This window comes from Apodemus sylvaticus, chromosome 2 (assembly GCF_947179515.1).
Source record: "Apodemus sylvaticus chromosome 2, mApoSyl1.1, whole genome shotgun sequence".
NCBI lineage: Eukaryota > Metazoa > Chordata > Mammalia > Rodentia > Muridae > Apodemus > Apodemus sylvaticus.
The window spans coordinates 100,087,860-100,104,427 of record NC_067473.1 but is presented as its reverse complement, the minus strand read 5'-3'; the positions used below and the strand labels follow the sequence as shown (position 1 = coordinate 100,104,427).

General features: G+C 40.6%; 1 long non-coding RNA gene and 1 gene segment (V, D, J or C); one reads left to right on the top strand and one right to left on the bottom strand.

The window, feature by feature from the left end:
- The window catches only part of LOC127677182 (uncharacterized), a 326,506-nt gene that overhangs the window by 51,879 nt on the left and 258,059 nt on the right, over window positions 1-16,568 (top strand). The gene's annotated exons all lie outside the window — the stretch shown is intronic.
- LOC127677156 (Ig kappa chain V-III region MOPC 63-like) lies at window positions 12,544-13,217 on the bottom strand. The segment is given in 2 exon segments: window positions 12,544-12,887; window positions 13,119-13,217. Coding segments are annotated over 2 exon segments (378 nt in total).

The following is a 16,568-nucleotide window of genomic DNA, read 5'->3' as shown; positions in this document are numbered from 1 at the left end:
ACTTGTTATTGGTATCCTTCTGTAACTCCCCTTTTATGTAACAACTGAAGAGGGATTTTTGTAATTTCAAATAGATAGAAGTGACAACATATTAGGCTGGAAACGACAGCTAGACAGCCTTCCGTCTTCAAAACTCTTATTATTTTGAATGATCTAGAAAAGGTTTTTGTAAGTTTAAAATTGTCCCCTGAAGGGGAAACTTCTGGTTTCTTAGAGAAGCAAATGGTATTTGCTGGGAGACATAGGTGAAAGAATGTTTTGGTAACGTAGAAACATAAAAGAATGTTTTCCTGAATCAGACACAGGTGAAGGAAAGTATTGCTGATGCATCCATATGTGAAAGGATGTTTTGCTATACCAGACATGTAAAAGGAAAAGTGATATTTAAAAGAAATATAAATATGACCCTGTAGATAGTAGGAGCTGGAGATTTTGTTTGCTTTGCTCTGCCTCATTATTCTTCTCTAACGAAACTCATGTTCACCTTACATTGCGTTGTTGAGCTCTCCTAGTGGTGACATCATAGAGAGAAACTTGCCAAATAATTTCTCCTGAGGTTTCTGTGGCTTCTTATCACTTCCATAACATTGGGCTGGTTGGCAAGCCATGTGGTTTCTTCTGATTGGAACAGGCTTTGCTGGTTTTTGTGTGTTGAGTGCTGAGTGGATTGTACTGCAGCTGCTGGTTCATGTGTGATGACTACTGAGAGGACTGGACTGCAGCTGCTGATTCATATTTGGTGTTTGCTACTGGTCCGATCTGCTCAATGAAGAATTGACTGACCCCCCGCCCCAAGAGATATTTGTAAACAGGTCTACTTCCACCACAACCTAATAACTTTTCTTTTCTACTACCTCTGGTGGATGGTGGGCTAGAGGGGCGGATGGTAGAAAAATAGGATAGGTTGGGAAATAATGTATGCCTACAGTTGTCCAGTAAATCTACTTAATATAAAAATATTTTAGAAATGGATTCAGGGAAGCCTTTATTTAGTAAATAGGTTGTGATATTATCAAGCACATAGAGTTTGCTTGATGCAGAGTTTAAGAAGTTTTTGTTTCACAGCTTTTCTTCCTTTGGAAATGGCTTGTAGCGTTCTATGGCTGAGGTGCACTGGGGAAAAGAGTCAGTGGAGACACTGAGCCTCTGTGAGCAGTAACCTAGGTTTTTGTTTAGTCCTGGAGCACTGTGGGCAGCTAGCTTTAGGAATGTAATCTAATGGTTTTAGCAAGACAGAGGGAATGGTGGAGAAGGGCAAAGCCTGACAGTCATGCTTGCCCTGCTGGGGTGACCAGAGTCCCTTCAAGCACAGTATTAGTGACTTCAAACCTTTCCACTGGGCCTCTACTCATACATGGTCCACCAGCAAATAAAAACACAGCCTAGAGACTAAGACGTTATCCTATGAGTCTTCTGGGGACAGTCAAGCTACAATCCACTGCAGTCTTTGAAAGGGAAGCCTGATCTTCTTGAATTGTAATATAACATATGGATATCAGGGCCCAAGAACTTTTTATCCATCAAATGCTTGGAACCTGAGACAGAACTTTCCCTTACCTTGAATAAAATTTCACCCTAAGTGCCCATGTAGATGCCTCCAATGCAAGTGCTACGGAGAGGGAAATGTTTGTTACAAAAGAGGCTTATGACACACTAATCTAGACTCTGTATTAAAGGTTATGGTGCTGTGTGGACCTGATGGTGAGTGTCCAGAGAGTCACAAAGCTCATCATCATCAGTACTTGTGTTTTACAATGAGGACATTATCAGGACATCTAATCCTCTTTCCACACACCCAGGCTGGGCGAGCAAAACTGGCATTGGCAGTTAGGTGATGGGGTAGGTCATGGGGGATTGACAGGAATCTGGATTCTATCCCAGTGTTGTTAGTCCTAGGTCCATATTCATGCATTTAGTGGCTATCTTTTTTTTTATATAGATGATAAAAGGTTATTTGAGACAGGTCGTCTTTATTATCTAATAGCTCCATGACTCTAAAGTCAAAACACTATAGAAAGTTAGAGGGTGAAAGATTTCTCGCCCACCTCTATTTGTCTTAGTCTTTATTCCTCCCCCCCCCATGAAACACAGAGCCAGGGAGATGGCTCAGTAGGTGAAATGCTTGCTCACAAGCTTGAGGACACAAGTTCAAATCCCCAGCACCTACATTAAACAATAAGAACAAAACAAGCTGGTGTGGTAGTGCATGCCTGTAGCCCAAGTGCTGGGGGTAGGGAGCATTCAGGAGAGATTGCTGGCCAACCAGGTGAGCAAAACACCAAATTCTAGGTCCAGTGGGAGACCTTGTCTCAAAAACTATGGTGGAAATTGATAGAGGAAATTTCTCAACAGCAACTCTGGCCTCGAGGGTTTTTATTATTTTCTATTTCCTTCTAGTTGCCTTTATGCCAACAGAAATACATATTTTTAGATTGCCCTTCTCAAAAAAGACTCCAAAGGTAACACACTAGGATCATGTAAGATAAATCAGTATGTAAAGGTATCTGCTACCAAACCCAACAACTTGACTTTGATCCCTACCACCCACACAATTAGAAGAGGATTGATTCCTTTTTTAAAATTTATTGATATATTTATTTACATTTCAAATGATTTCCCCTTTTCTGGACCCCCACTCTCCGAAAGTCCCATCAGTCCCCTTCCCTCCCCCAGTTTTCCCACCCAACCCTTCCCACTTCCCTGTTCTGATTTTGCTCTATACTGCTTCACTGAGTCTTTTCAGAGCAAGGGGCCACTGCTCCGTTCTTCTTGTACCTCATTTGATGTGTGGATTATGTTTTTGGTATTCCAGTTTTCTAGGTTAATATCCACTTATTAGTGAGTGCATACCATGATTCACCTTTTGAGTCTGGGTTACCTCACTTAGTATGATGTTCTCTAGCTCCATCCATTTGCCTAAGAATTTCATGAATTCATTGTTTCTAATGGCTGAATAGTACTTCATTGTGTAGATATACCACATTTTTTGTATCCACTCTTCTGTTGAGGGATACCTGGGCACTTTCCAGCATCTGGCAATTATAAATAGGGCTGCTATGAACATAGTAGAGCATGTATCCTTATTACATGGTGGGGAATCCTCTGGGTATATGCCCAGGAGTGGTATAGCAGGATCTTCTGGAAGTGAGGTGCCTAGTTTTCAGAGGAACCGCCAGACTGATTTCCAGAGTGGTTGTACCAGTTTGCAACCCCACCAGCAGTGGAGGAGTGTTTCTCTTTCTCCACATCCTCTCCAACACCTGCTGTCTCCTGAATTTTTAATCTTAGCCATTCTGACTGGTGTAAGGTGAAATCTCAGGGTTGTTTTGATTTGCATTTCCCTAATGACTAATGAAGTTGAGCATTTTTTAAGGTGTTTCTCTGCCATCTGAAGTTCTTCAGGTAAGAATTCTGTGTTTAACTCTGTACCCCATTTTATTAATAGGGTTGTTTGGTTTTCTGGAGTCTAACTTCTTGAGTTCTTTATATATATTGCATATTAGCCCTCTATCTGATGTAGGATTGATTGGTGAAGATCTTTTCCCAGTTTGTTGGTTGCCGATCTGTCCTTTTGATGGTGTCCTTTGCCATACAGAAACTTTGTAATTTTATGAGGTCCCATTTGTCAATTCTTGATCTTAGAGCATATGCTATTGGTGCTCTGTTTAGAAACTTTCTCCCTATACCGATGTCCTCAAGGGTCTTCCCAAGTTTCTTTTCTATTAGCTTCAGAGTGTCTGGCTTTATGTGGAGGTCCTTGATCCATTTGGATTTGAGCTTAGTACAAGGAGACAAGGATGGATCAATTCACATTCTTCTGCATGCTGACCTCCAGTTGAACCAGCACCATTTGTTGAAAAGGCTATCTTTTTTCCATTGGATGTTTTCAGCCCCTTTGTTGAGGATCAAGTGGCCATAGGTGTGTGGGTTCATTTCTGGATCTTCAATCCTGTTCCATTGATCCTCCTGCCTGTCACTGTACCAATACCATGCAGTTTTTAACACTATTGCTCTGTAGTATTGCTTGAGGTCAGGGATACTGATTCTCCCAGACTTTCTTTTGTTGCTGAGAATAGTTTTAGCTATCCTGGGTTTTTTGTTATTGCAGATGAATTTGATAATTTCTCTTTCTAATTCTGTGAAGAATTGAGTTGGGATTTTGATGGGTATTGCATTGAATCTGTATATTGCTTTTGGCAAAATGGCCATTTTAACTATATTGATCCTGCCGATCCATGAGAATGGGAGCTTTTCCCATTTTTTGAGGTCTTCTTCCATTTCCTTCTTCAGAGTCTTGAAGTTCTTGTCATACAGATCTTTCACATGTTTGGTAAGAGTCACCCCAAGGTACTTTATACTGTTTGTGGCTATTGCGAAGGGGGTCATTTCCCTAATTTCTTTCTCAGCCTGCTTATCCTTTGAGTATAGGAAGGCCACAGATTTGCTTGAGTTGATTTTATAACCTGCTACTTTGCTGAAGTTGTTTATAAGCTGTAGGAGTTCTCTAGTGGAGTTTTTTGGGTCACTTAGGTAGACTATCATGTCATCTGCAAATAATGATAATTTGACTTCTTCCTTTCCAATCTGTTTCCCTTTGAGCTCCTTATGTTGTCTAATTGCCCGAGCTAGTACCTCAAGTACAATATTGAAAAGATAAAGAGAAAGGGGGCAGCCCTGTCTAGTCCCCGATTTTAGTGGGATTGCTTCAAGTTTCTCTCCATTTAGTTTGATGCTGGCTACCAGTTTGCTGTATATTGCTTTTACTATGTTTAGGTATGGGCCTTGAATTCCTGTTCTTTCCAAGACTATAAGCATGAAAGGATGCTGAATTTTGTCAAATGCTTTTTCAGCATCCAATGAAATGACCATGTGGTTTTTTTCTTTGAGTTTGTTTATGTAGTGGATTGCATTGATGGATTTCCGTATATTGAACCAACCCTGCATCCCTGGGATAAAGCCTACTTGATTATGGTGGATGATCGTTTTGATGTGTTCTTGGATTTGGTTGGCAAGAATTTTATTGAGTATTTTTGCATCGATGTTCATAAGGGAGATTGGTCTGAAGTTTTCTTTCTTTGTTGGATCTTTGTGTGGTTTTGGTATCAGCATAATTGTGGCTTCGTAGAAGGAATTGGGTAGGGTTCCTTCTGTTTATATTTTGTGGAATAGTTTGAAGAGTATTGGTGTTAGGTCTTCTTTGAACGTCTGATAGAATTCTGCACTGAAACCAGCTGGTCCTGTGCTTGTTTTGGTTGGAAGACTTTCTATGACCCCTTCTATTTCTTTAGGGGTTATGGGACTGTTTTGATGATCTATTTGGTCCTGATTTAATTTTGGTATTTGGTATCTGTCTAGGAAATTGTCCATTTCCTTTAGATTCTCCAGTTGTGTTGAGTATAGGCTTTTGTAGTAGGATCTGATGAGTTTTTGGATTTCCTCAGTTTCTGTTGTAATATCTCCCTTTTCATTTCTAATTTTTTTAATTTGGATACTTTCTCTGTGCCCTTTGGTCAGTCTGGCTAAGGGTTTATCTATCTTGTTGATTTTCTCAAAGAACCAGCTCCTGGACTCGTTGATTCTTTGTATGGTTCTCTTTGTTTCCACTTGATTGATTTCAGCCCTGCGTTTGATGATTTCCTGTCTTCTACTCCTCCTGGGTGAAATAGCTTCTTTTTGTTCCAGGGCTTTCAGGTGTGTCATTACGCTGCTGGTATATACTCTCTCCATTTTCTTTTTGGAGGCACTCAGGGCTATGAGTTTTCCTCTTAGCACTGCTTTCATTGTGTCCCAAAGATTTTGGTATTTTGTGCCTTCATTTTCATTAAATTCTAAAAAGTCTCTGATTTCTTTCTTTATTTCTTCTTTGGCCAAGGTGTCATTGAGTAGAGTATTGTTCAGTGTCCAGGTGTATGTGGGCTTTCTGTTGTTTTTGTTGCTATTGAAAACCACTCTTACACCATAGTGATCTGATAGGAGGCATGGGAGTAGTTTGATCTTCTTGTATTTGTTGAGGTCTTTCTTTTGAACAATTATATGGTTGATTTTGGAGAAGGTACCATGAGGTGCTGAGAAAAAGGTATATTCTTTTGCTTTAGGGTGAAATGTTCTATAGATATCAATCAAATCCAATTGGTCCAAAGCTTCAATTAGTTTTACTGTGTCCCTGTTTAGTTTCTGTTGTCCTGATCGGTCCATTGAGGAGAGTGGAGTGTTGAAGTCCCCCACAATTATTGTGTTAGGTGCAATGTGTGCTTTGAGCTTTAGTAAAGTTTCTTTTACGAATGAGGGTGCCCTTGCATTTGGCACATAGATGTTCAGAATTGAAAGTTCTTCTTTTTGTATTTTTCCTTTGACCATCAAGAAGTGTCCCTCAGTGTCTCTTTTGATGACTTTAGGTTGAAAGTCAACTTTATCTGGTATTAGAATGGCTACTCCGGCTTGTTTCCCGAGACCATTGGCTTGTAAAGTTGTCTTCCAGCCTTTTACTCTAAGGTAGTTTTTGTCTTTGACATTTAGGTGTGCTTCCTGTATGCAGCAAAATGTAGGGTCTTGTTTCCTTATCCAGTCTGTTAGTCTATGTCTTTTTATTGGGGAATTGAGTCCATTGATGATAAGAGATATTAAGGAATAGAGATTATTACTTCCTGTCATTTTTGATGTTATTTTTATATTTGAGTGATTATTTTCTTTTGGGTTTGATGAAGGAAGGTTACTATCTTACTTTTTCCAGGATGTAGTTTCCCTCCTTATATTGGAGTTTTCCTCCTATTCTTCTTTGTAGAGCTGGGTTTGTGGAAAGATATTGTGTAAATTTGGTTTTGTCATGGAATGTCTTGGTTTCTCCATCTATTGTGATTGAGAGTTTTGCTGGGTATAGTAGTCTTGGCTGACATTTGTGTTCTCTTAGAGTCTGCATGAGATCTGCCCAGGATCTTCTAGCTTTCATGGTCTCTGGTGAGAAGTCTGGTGTGATTCTGATAGGTCTTATTTTATATGTTACTTGGCCTTTTTCTCTTACTGCCTTTAATATTCTTTCTTTGTTTAGTGTATTTTGGGTTTTAATTATTATGTGGCAAGAGGTATTTCTGCTCAGATCCAGTCTGTTTGGAGATTTGTAGGCTTCTTGTATATTCATAGGCATCTCTCTCTTTAAGTTGGGAAAGTTTTCTTCCATAATTTTGTTAACGATATTTGCTGGCCCTTTCAGTTGTAAATCTTCACTCTCATCTATACCTATAATCCTTAGGTTTGGTCTTCTCATTGTATCCTGGATTTCCTGGATATTCTGGGATACAAGCTTTTTGCATTTTGCATTTTCTTTGACTGTTGAGTCAATGGTTTCTATGGTATCTTTGGCATCTGAAATTTTCTCTTCCATCTCTTGTATTCTGTTGTTTATATTTGCATCTATGGCCCCTGATTTCTTCTCAAGGTTTTCTATCTCCAAAGTTGTCTCCCTTTGTGATTTCTTAGTTTTTTTCTACTTCTGTTTTTAGATCCAGGATGGTTTTGCTCAGTTCCATCATTTGTTTGTTTGTGTTTTCCTGTAATTCTTTAAGAGATTTTTGTGTTACCTCTTTCATGACTTCTGCCTCTTGACTCAAGTTCTCCTGCATTTCTTTACGTTTTTTTGCCTTTCTTCTTTATTGGCTTCTATCTCTTGAGCCTTATTCTCCTGCATTTCTTTAAGTGATTTTTCTGTTTCCATTATACGGGTTTCTAGCTTATTCATGTTCCCCTGTATTTCTTTAAGAGATTCATTTATGTCCTTTTTGTGTTCTTCTAGCAGCATCATGATCAGTGATTTTAAATCCAAATCTTGTTTCTTTGGTGTGTTGGCATAACCAGGACTTGCTGATGTTGGAGAGTTTGGTTCAGATGCTGCCATATTGCCTAGATTTCTGTTAGTACCATTCCCATGTTTGCCCTTTGCCATCTTGTTCTCTGGAGTTAGTTGGTCTTGTCCCTGGCTGGTGTTTGGGCCTCCTGAGTGGCTCTGGGGCTATTACTGCAACACTATATGGCTGGGTTTCCCCTGTAGCAGATTGCTGCTGTGCTGTCCTCCTCTTGGGTGCCCTTGCAGGTCTAGTGTGTTTTGCCCCAGATTGTGTCTGTGGACCAGATGGAGCCCATGTGCACCCCTAGGGAGTGCTGATGGTGTATGCTGCTGGGACCTCCCCTGAATGCTAATCACTCCACTGGGCAGCCGATCCCCCAACCGGGCTGGTGCACACAAGGTTAGCCTGGCCGCCCAGGCCCTGGATCCAGGCAAAATACTGGGAGGCCAAGGTCCGATCAAAGTTCCCCTTGGGCTATGACTGTCAACCGGGTCAGCCAGGTGACCAGGATGGCGGGCGTGCGTGCTCGCGCTCCCCGAAAGCGCCGGGAGAGTCTGTTGTGCTAACAACCTCCTGGGCAGGTTGACACACAGACCCACCAAGCTGCCCAGTTTTTGGGGTCAGTCCAGGGCCTGTTGGAGCCTAGACCCCCGCTTGGTTAGCCTCAGGCTATGCCTGTTAGCCGGCTCTGCCTGCCAGAGATCTCTGGCGTCCTGTAAGGCAAAATGGTGGCGTGCGCACCAGCCCGGGCAATAAAACCTCCTGGCTGCGTTGGCACCCCGATGGCCCCCCGAACAGCCCAGGGCCTGGGTGCAGGCCAACACCCGTCGGGCTCAGACCCCCGCGGTGTTGGCCTCAGGTTATGTTTGTGTACCTCAGTCTGTCCGATCTCTCTGGAGTCTGAAACCAAGATGGAGGTGAGCCTCTCCTGACTGGCGAGAGGCCGAGTTCTGAAGTGGCTTCCGTGCAGCGAAAGGTGCCGCAAATCCACAGCTGCTTGTAGCTCGGCTGGTCTGCGAAGGTCAGTGGTCGTGGGCGCAGGGCCTAACTGTCGCCTTGGTTCCACTGCTTATGGCCCTTCAGCTGGACCAACTACTGCTGCACTGGCGCCACCGCCGCCGCTCCCCTGGCTATCTTAATACTATGTGATGCATTTCATAACAGCAGTGTTTCTTTTCTATGGCATGAACATTATATGGCTTTAGTATAAGCTCTTCATTAAAAGTCTTGCAGAATTTGGCAGAGGATTCCCCTCCAGCTGTGTGACTCTCTCTCTCCCTTCTCTCTCTCTCTCTCTCTCTCTCTCTCTCTCTCTCTGCCTTTCTATCTCTCTCTCTGTGTCCTAAATTTTATATATTTTTAAAATATAAAATGCATATATTAAGAATTATACAGCTGTACTTTGTTTAGATACTCCAGTTTCATTGGCAATATCAAGGGCATCATAATCAGGAGCCAACCAAACAAATGCCTTCTTCTCTCTATCAGATACCATATCAGGGTATTGACTTTTGCAACATCATTGTCACAGAGTTTCTTCATAACCTATTTGATTTGGTGCTGGTTGGCCTTGATATCCTCAATGAACACAAGCATGTTGTTGTTCTCTATATCCTTCACATGTGACTCAATGGTTGGGGGAGTTTGATGACGGTTTAGTGCTCAGGCTTGTTTCACCTGGATGTGCTCTTTCAAGGGTACTTGGGCTGCCTCCAAAGCCACAGGGTCTTGGGTCACTGAAGGTCCACTTGTGCATCTTCCTTTTGTGACTGTGGATGCCTTTCAGCACCACATTGTTAATTTTCAAGGCTTTCACCTAAGAACTTAACAGTGCTGTTGGATCATTTGTGGGAGGGGTCAAGGAGTAGAGAATTCTGCTTCCAAAGATAGTCCAGCTTCTATGTTTCCAGTTTTACAGCAGATGGATCATGGGAGCTTCCTTTGCTTACAAGGTTAGTCTTTCTTTTAATTTCTTGACTGTCCTCAAATGTAGCAGTTATCTGCAAGGGTATTCAGAAATGCTTAGGCCTTCATGATTGTGAGGTCACCACCAGGCTGACACCTTAGTTTTTTTTCTCATTGAGCATTTTCCTGAGATCAATTATAAAAGACTGAATGGCAGTCTTCAGGAGATTATTTAAAGTATGTACTGGTTCAAGGACTAGTTCCTACACATTCCTTCTAATATCTGGCATTGATTTGTTTATAAATGTATTTGCTTAAATTAGTTTCCTTTCTACAGAGTCCAGAGACCGAGATAAGTGATGCATTAATGTACCTCTGTGCTTTTCAAGGAAGGCAGAATTTTCATACATGGCCTTGACCTGTAGAAGACAATTTGGAATAGATTAAGATTTGATCCTGGATCATCTTAATCCCTCTACTATATAAACTTGAAAAATATTTATCTTGCTCTTCCATGAAAGAACTGTTACATCTTATTAAAAGTTTTCTTAGGAAATGTCCTCTTTGATTATGGGGTCTATTTCTCCTTCACAAAAAAATTGCTAAGGTGCACTATAATATACAAGAAGATCATCAGCATAAGATTCAGCGGCCTGGAAACTACATGTTTCCTGAACTTATATTTGTTTGACATACGACTAACATTATGTTTTTGTAGCTTATATCCATTACCGGGATGAGATTTTGGAAAGCTTCAGTATATTGGACAGGGTCAACTGAAACTCTCTAAAGTCAGATTTAATTTGATTTAAGTTTTGCAAGGAAATAGATTTGTATTCTGGAAAACAAAAGTTTACTTGGCATTTCCCTGTATAGGAATTGGGACCACTTGGTGGTAGTTGATTAGAGGAGGTGAGTATCAGAGAGAACCTGGAGATAGTTGGCAGGATAACTTGTAGAGAGCAAACAGAGGATCCCATTTATCCTTCTCTTAGAGAGACACTGATCACCACAGATGCAGTCCTGGAGGAGGCTAGAAGGTGTCTAACAGTGTCTGTCTACAGAGATTCAAGTCTCCCAGGAAAGCAAAACACATTTACAATATAGGGATTCTCAATAACACTCACAGTTGGATAGTTCTAGTTGGATGGTAGTATTATAATTAGTACTTCTCTTAGGAAGCCATTTTCTCTGTTTTCCAGCCTATAGGTACAGCAAGCCATAACACAGGAAAAAAAATCACTTCTCCCTTAGGGCACATTCAAGGAGTTCTAGTGTCTCAGAGCTTTAGTGAAGTCCAAGTTGATGATGGCTCATTGTCTTTCTCCAAAGATAAGTCTTCCATTAAGTCTTCTCTTCTCCTGAATCCCATGTCTGGGAAGTTCCCTGATGACACCCTTTCTCATACAAGTGGAATTTGAGCACCAAGACCTAGTGTTGTCCTGTGACCTCTATGTGCACTATATGTTATAATCACTCGGCATATTTTATACACCATATACAAATGATGAAGAAAGAAAGTAGGAAAGAAGGAAAAAGGAAAGAAAGGAAGGAGAGAAGAGGGCAGGAAAACATTGAACACAAATATAGAAGCTGTTAAAACGAAGAATATTGGATCAAGACAAAATGAAAATCAACTAATCTGACACTAAAATTTAATTTGGGGATGGACACAGAGATAGAGATGTGGAACCAAAGCAGGAAAATAACTGTTGCACAGCCTATGTTTCTAAGTGAGTATAGCAGGCTGTTTGTGAAGGCAAAGAAATAAAAGCAATTGGAGAATAAGAACACTGTGGTGGGAATGTAAGCCTGTATCTGAAAGACCGAGTGACAAGCTTAACTAATCAATGCTCTTTTTAACTTAAATGCTGGGCAACTATGCTCCCATCAAGTCTTCCATTGTTTTAGGAGAAAGGAGGTTACTGAATCTAAAGAAGTAACTTAATGAAAGGTAGATCAGAGGTAAATAAATGGATTAGCAGTTCAGAGCACTTCTTGTTCTTGTAAAAGACTGCAGTTTAGCTTCTAGCTTCCACTTCAACTATCTCGAAACCTCTTGTATCTCCAGCTCCCTGGGACCGGATGCCCTCTTCTGACTGCTATGAGCATGCACACTTGTACCCCTTCCCACATGTATAGAATTTAAAATGAAAATACATGATTAAAGGAAAAGAAATAGTACCCCAGGCTGCCATGGTTGCTCACACTGTAGCAGGAAGCATGCTCACAGGAGACTGGACAGGAGATGGGACCTGGTGGAAAGAAAGAACTAACTCCTTCAGGTTGTACACACACACACACACACACACACACACACACACACACACACACACCCAAACACATACACACAAAACTCTGACATTCCCACCCACAAACACACTGCAGTAAATGTCTTTGGTTAGCACTATTTTTAGTGATGTAATTTGTATTTCATATCTTTTTTCTATTTTTGGAAGTATAAATAAGAGACAGTAAGTCTTCAGTGACTGGAAAGTCAAAGGAGGATCCTGAGGTTGGAGGGAATAGGCCGAGATGAGGTTAGGGAGTGAAGGGAGAAAAGAAAACTATCCAAAGATAACTATGTGTTAATAAAAATTTAAGTGATAAATGATAATTAATACAATCATATATTGTTGGGAAATTATTAAATTACTAAGCATGAAGGATGGGACACACATACATATCTGTTTATAAAACTTGTTTCATTATTTGAGATATTTTCCCACATCAGCCTAGAGATCTGTGTTTAGATGTCAGAGAGTAAGAACTGAGAGACTGAGCCTCAGTGAGCTGCAACCCAGGAGGTTTTTGTTCAGCCCTGGAGCACTGTGGGAGGAAGCTTCCTACATTGCTGACAGTAATAGGTTACAGTATCTTCAGCTTCAACAGGATTGATGGTGAGGGTGAAGTCTGTCCCAGACCCACTGCCACTGAACCTGGCAGGGACCCCAGATGCTAGGTTGGATGCAAGATAGATGAGGAGTTTGGGTGGCTGTCCTGGTTTCTGTTGGTACCAGTGCATATAAGTATAGCTAGATGCACTGACACTTTCACTGGCCCTGCAGGAGATGGTGGCCCTCTGCCCTAGAGACACAGCCAAGGAAGCAGGAGACTGGGTCAGCACAATGTCACCAGTGGAACCTGGAATGATAAACACACAGACCACTGTATAAACCCTTCCCATCAGGGGACCTTTTAATTTAAATTTTTAAGAATAATTATGGACATCATTCTGAGAAACCAGAAAATCCAAGGGATGAAGGAAACTTAAAACCAATTACAAAAACCCTAATTATAATGGTCAAGAACCCTGAGACATGGAAAGTCATGATGGCCATAGAGGTTGCTCCCAACAATTCTCTGCATTCGCACCTGGAACCCAGAGCAGCAGCACCCATAGCAGGAGTGTGTCTGTCTCCATCTCTGAGCTGGAAGTGAGGATGCTTCTTAGGTTCCTGGCAGCTGCCCTTAAAGGAGCCTGGGCTTTTGGATAATGACTCCATATGCAAATCAGCTCAGCAATGTGTGTACTGTTGCTCAAAGGACACCTGCTCCTGTTTCACCCGCCGGGAGTTGGTATCAGCAGGAAATTTACTAGAGCATCACATGTGTCTTAAAGAAATCATTTTAAATACATTTTTTGAGACAGGTTTTCTCTTTCTATTCTTGGTTGTCCTGAAGCTCACTCTATAGACCAGATCCTGCTGTTTCTGCCTCCTAAGTGCTGGGATTATAGGTATGCACCCCCACCCCCAGCTTTTCCTCACAGTCTACTCTATTAGATATTTACCCTCTAGCCTTTTTGAGGTGTGAGGACAGGAGTGCATTGTGGCTGTACTATGTAAAGAATGTAAGTTATTTCAAGGGCAACTTGATCCCTCAAAATTGTACACTCCCAATGAAAGTATTTTTTGAGAGGAAATAGAGAAAAATGATTCAATGAAAAAAAGTAACATAATTCTTGGCACACTATCTTATTTTTTTAGATCCATGTTTTAGATTCATGTGTATGATGTGTCTTTGCATATTTGTACATTTTCATGTTCATGCTTAAAGTGAACCTCTCTTGCTATGTAGAGATCAGAAGACAAGTTTGGGTGTAGATCTGAGACAGGGTCTGTTGTTCATTTCTACTCATGAAATGCGTTTTAGGCCAGGCTCTTGTGGGATTCTCTTGTTTCTGTCTCTTGTCTTGCCACAGCATCACTCCAGATACAGTCCATGTTGCTGCTGTGTCTGGATTTTTGTGGGTACCTGGATTGGAAGCCAGGTGTTCACACCTATGTGACAAGCATTTTACCCACAAAAGCCACCCTACCGGGCCTTGTCTTCAAGGAAAACCAGTGAGTGGAAGTTCTTTTTACTAAACAGATATAATACTGCAGGATATGCAGGAGTTCAAAAATGAAAAAAAGAAGCATGTAACAGAGATGTGCCCTTATACATCTTTTATGTAGTTCTTCAAAACATCCAAAATTGTTAAAAGACAGATGTATTGTATATAGTCATGGTGATAAAAGCTGATTAACAAAACTGTAGATTCTGCCCCAGAGAAATTTTAAGATAGACAGATAGCTGGACAAATAGTTAGACAGGTAGTTAGAGAAGTGACTGTTTCTTCCTTTTCTGAGACTGCTGTCCCCTTTCTACGTTTCACTAGCCAGAAGGATGGATTTCCTAGCAAGATTTTAAGGTAAGATGTGACATTAGTATTTTAATTAAAAAATAAAGTTATAAGAATATTTAAGATAAAAAGGAATAGTAAGAAGTGTTGAAATGTGGAGAGTAGGAAGGAAGAAGGGAGGCAGGAAGAAGACAAAGCGAAGAACCAGGGAAGGGAGGAAGAGGAAAGAAGAAAGAATGAGAAAGAAAGAAAGAAGTGAGGAAAGAGTGAGGATGAAGGAAATAGGGACAATTCCCTCCTCCTCAGCTTGTGTTCACTGTTTCATGTTCCAGGTCTCTGCCATATAGAGAAGGATCCTTTTGTTTTATTATACACATTCACTGTACGTAACCCACTACAGTTCAAACATGAGATAAACAGGAAAAACCAGGTATACATCACATGAAACTAAGAAGTTATTTTTCACATTTTTACCTTCCTTTTTGAGATATGCTCACTTTTAGTAGATTATAATATTCAAAATTAGTATGTTGGCCTGTTATATGGAAGATTAGGTGATATTTCTTGTTTATGCTCAGAATAAAAAATATTTCTACACGATACAATGTATACTATTCATGCCAAGGGCTATACATTTTTAAACAGCCCTTAATCTCATAATTATTACTTTAATGTTGTTTATTTTTTGTGGGATACAGTAATAAATATTTCTCATGTTATTCTACGGCTTCCATGAGAGTCTACCATTGCTCTTGGTTCTCTTGACTTGCCTTGTTTTATCAACAAGCCTTGTCAAGTACTTCATGTCTGCCAGGAATGGTGATGAATTCTCACATTCCAAACATGTAAGAAGCTGAGGTGGGAGATCTTGAGTTTTCAATCCTCTAGGACACATAGCCTGGGTTACACAGATGCAGAAATCTTCTCCCCTATCTGAGCCCCACATTTTTATCTATTTTTGCATATAGCCCTGTTAATATGCATGTTTATTTATACTGACTTTGTTATCTTTTTATTGACTTGTAACTTAACTTTCTATTCATTAACATTGGTAGTTTTGCTTCAGTGCAGCAGCACAGCCCTCTTATCATGAAAGGAGAGTCAGTATCTTCTGACAGAAAGATCCACAAGATGATGGAATAGAAGATGTATGGGACAGGGATGTTCCTCTATAGAATGCAACACAGATTTGCAAATAAGGATGACCATTGCAATGTAGACACCTGATCCTAGCCCTGAGGCAAGAAATTTGGCCATAGACAGCTCAGAGAGGAGCTCTTTGAAGTGCACTGAGTATGGGGAAAAGATGGGCTGGACTTTCCAAAGAGAACAAAGGAATTAAGTGCAGAAGCAGGCATGGGCCTCAAGCTAATATCCTGGAAACCGGCCACGAGGGATAAGGTTTATGCATTGTGCAAAGAGAGTCCATGTGACAGAGGTCACAAAGAGTTCACATGTTTCTATGAATACTATTTAGTGAATGTTGTGCTTGATACACAACAAAGAAAATCATGTGAAGACTGTTGTTTCTGTCCCAGCTGAATTGTTAGCTCTTCCATCCTATTATTTTCTGAGTTTTCAAAATGATATTAAGAATTGTACCCTCTTAACAATACCCAGTTGCAAATGCCCAATGTATGCTGAATGAGCATTTAATAATTTATAATTATATATAAAGCCACTACACAGAAAAGTTTGCTGACCCGATAATTGCCAACTCTGGCATCAAACACACATTTCTTCCTGGTATCAAACAAGAGTAATTCAGCTACCTTTGTCAAAATTTTTTTCAGCTATCATAATTGAGATTTATTTGTTCCCCTGCCCCTTAGTCCCATACTCTATACCCACCCTCTCTGTTTCTATGGATTGTGTTGAGGCCTGCTTCTTTTTAACATAACTGTAGTCATTTTGAATTCAGTCTCCATTTTTCTCATAAGGTGAAATAAAGTTCGGGTTCCCAGACTCAACTTCCTAGAAGTAATTATCCACTGCTGACACTGAAGAATGTTATTGATAAGCCAAAAAGTTATGGCTGAATCAATCATTCTCTGTTATGTCAATTTTCTTAAATTCCCCTCTTCACCCCCCCATTCACCACCCCCTTACCTTACTCAGCACCAATCAGCTAACAGGTTAGGTGATAAAATTTTGTCTAGTAAGCCAAAATGTAATATTACTCCCCTTCTTGCCTTTTA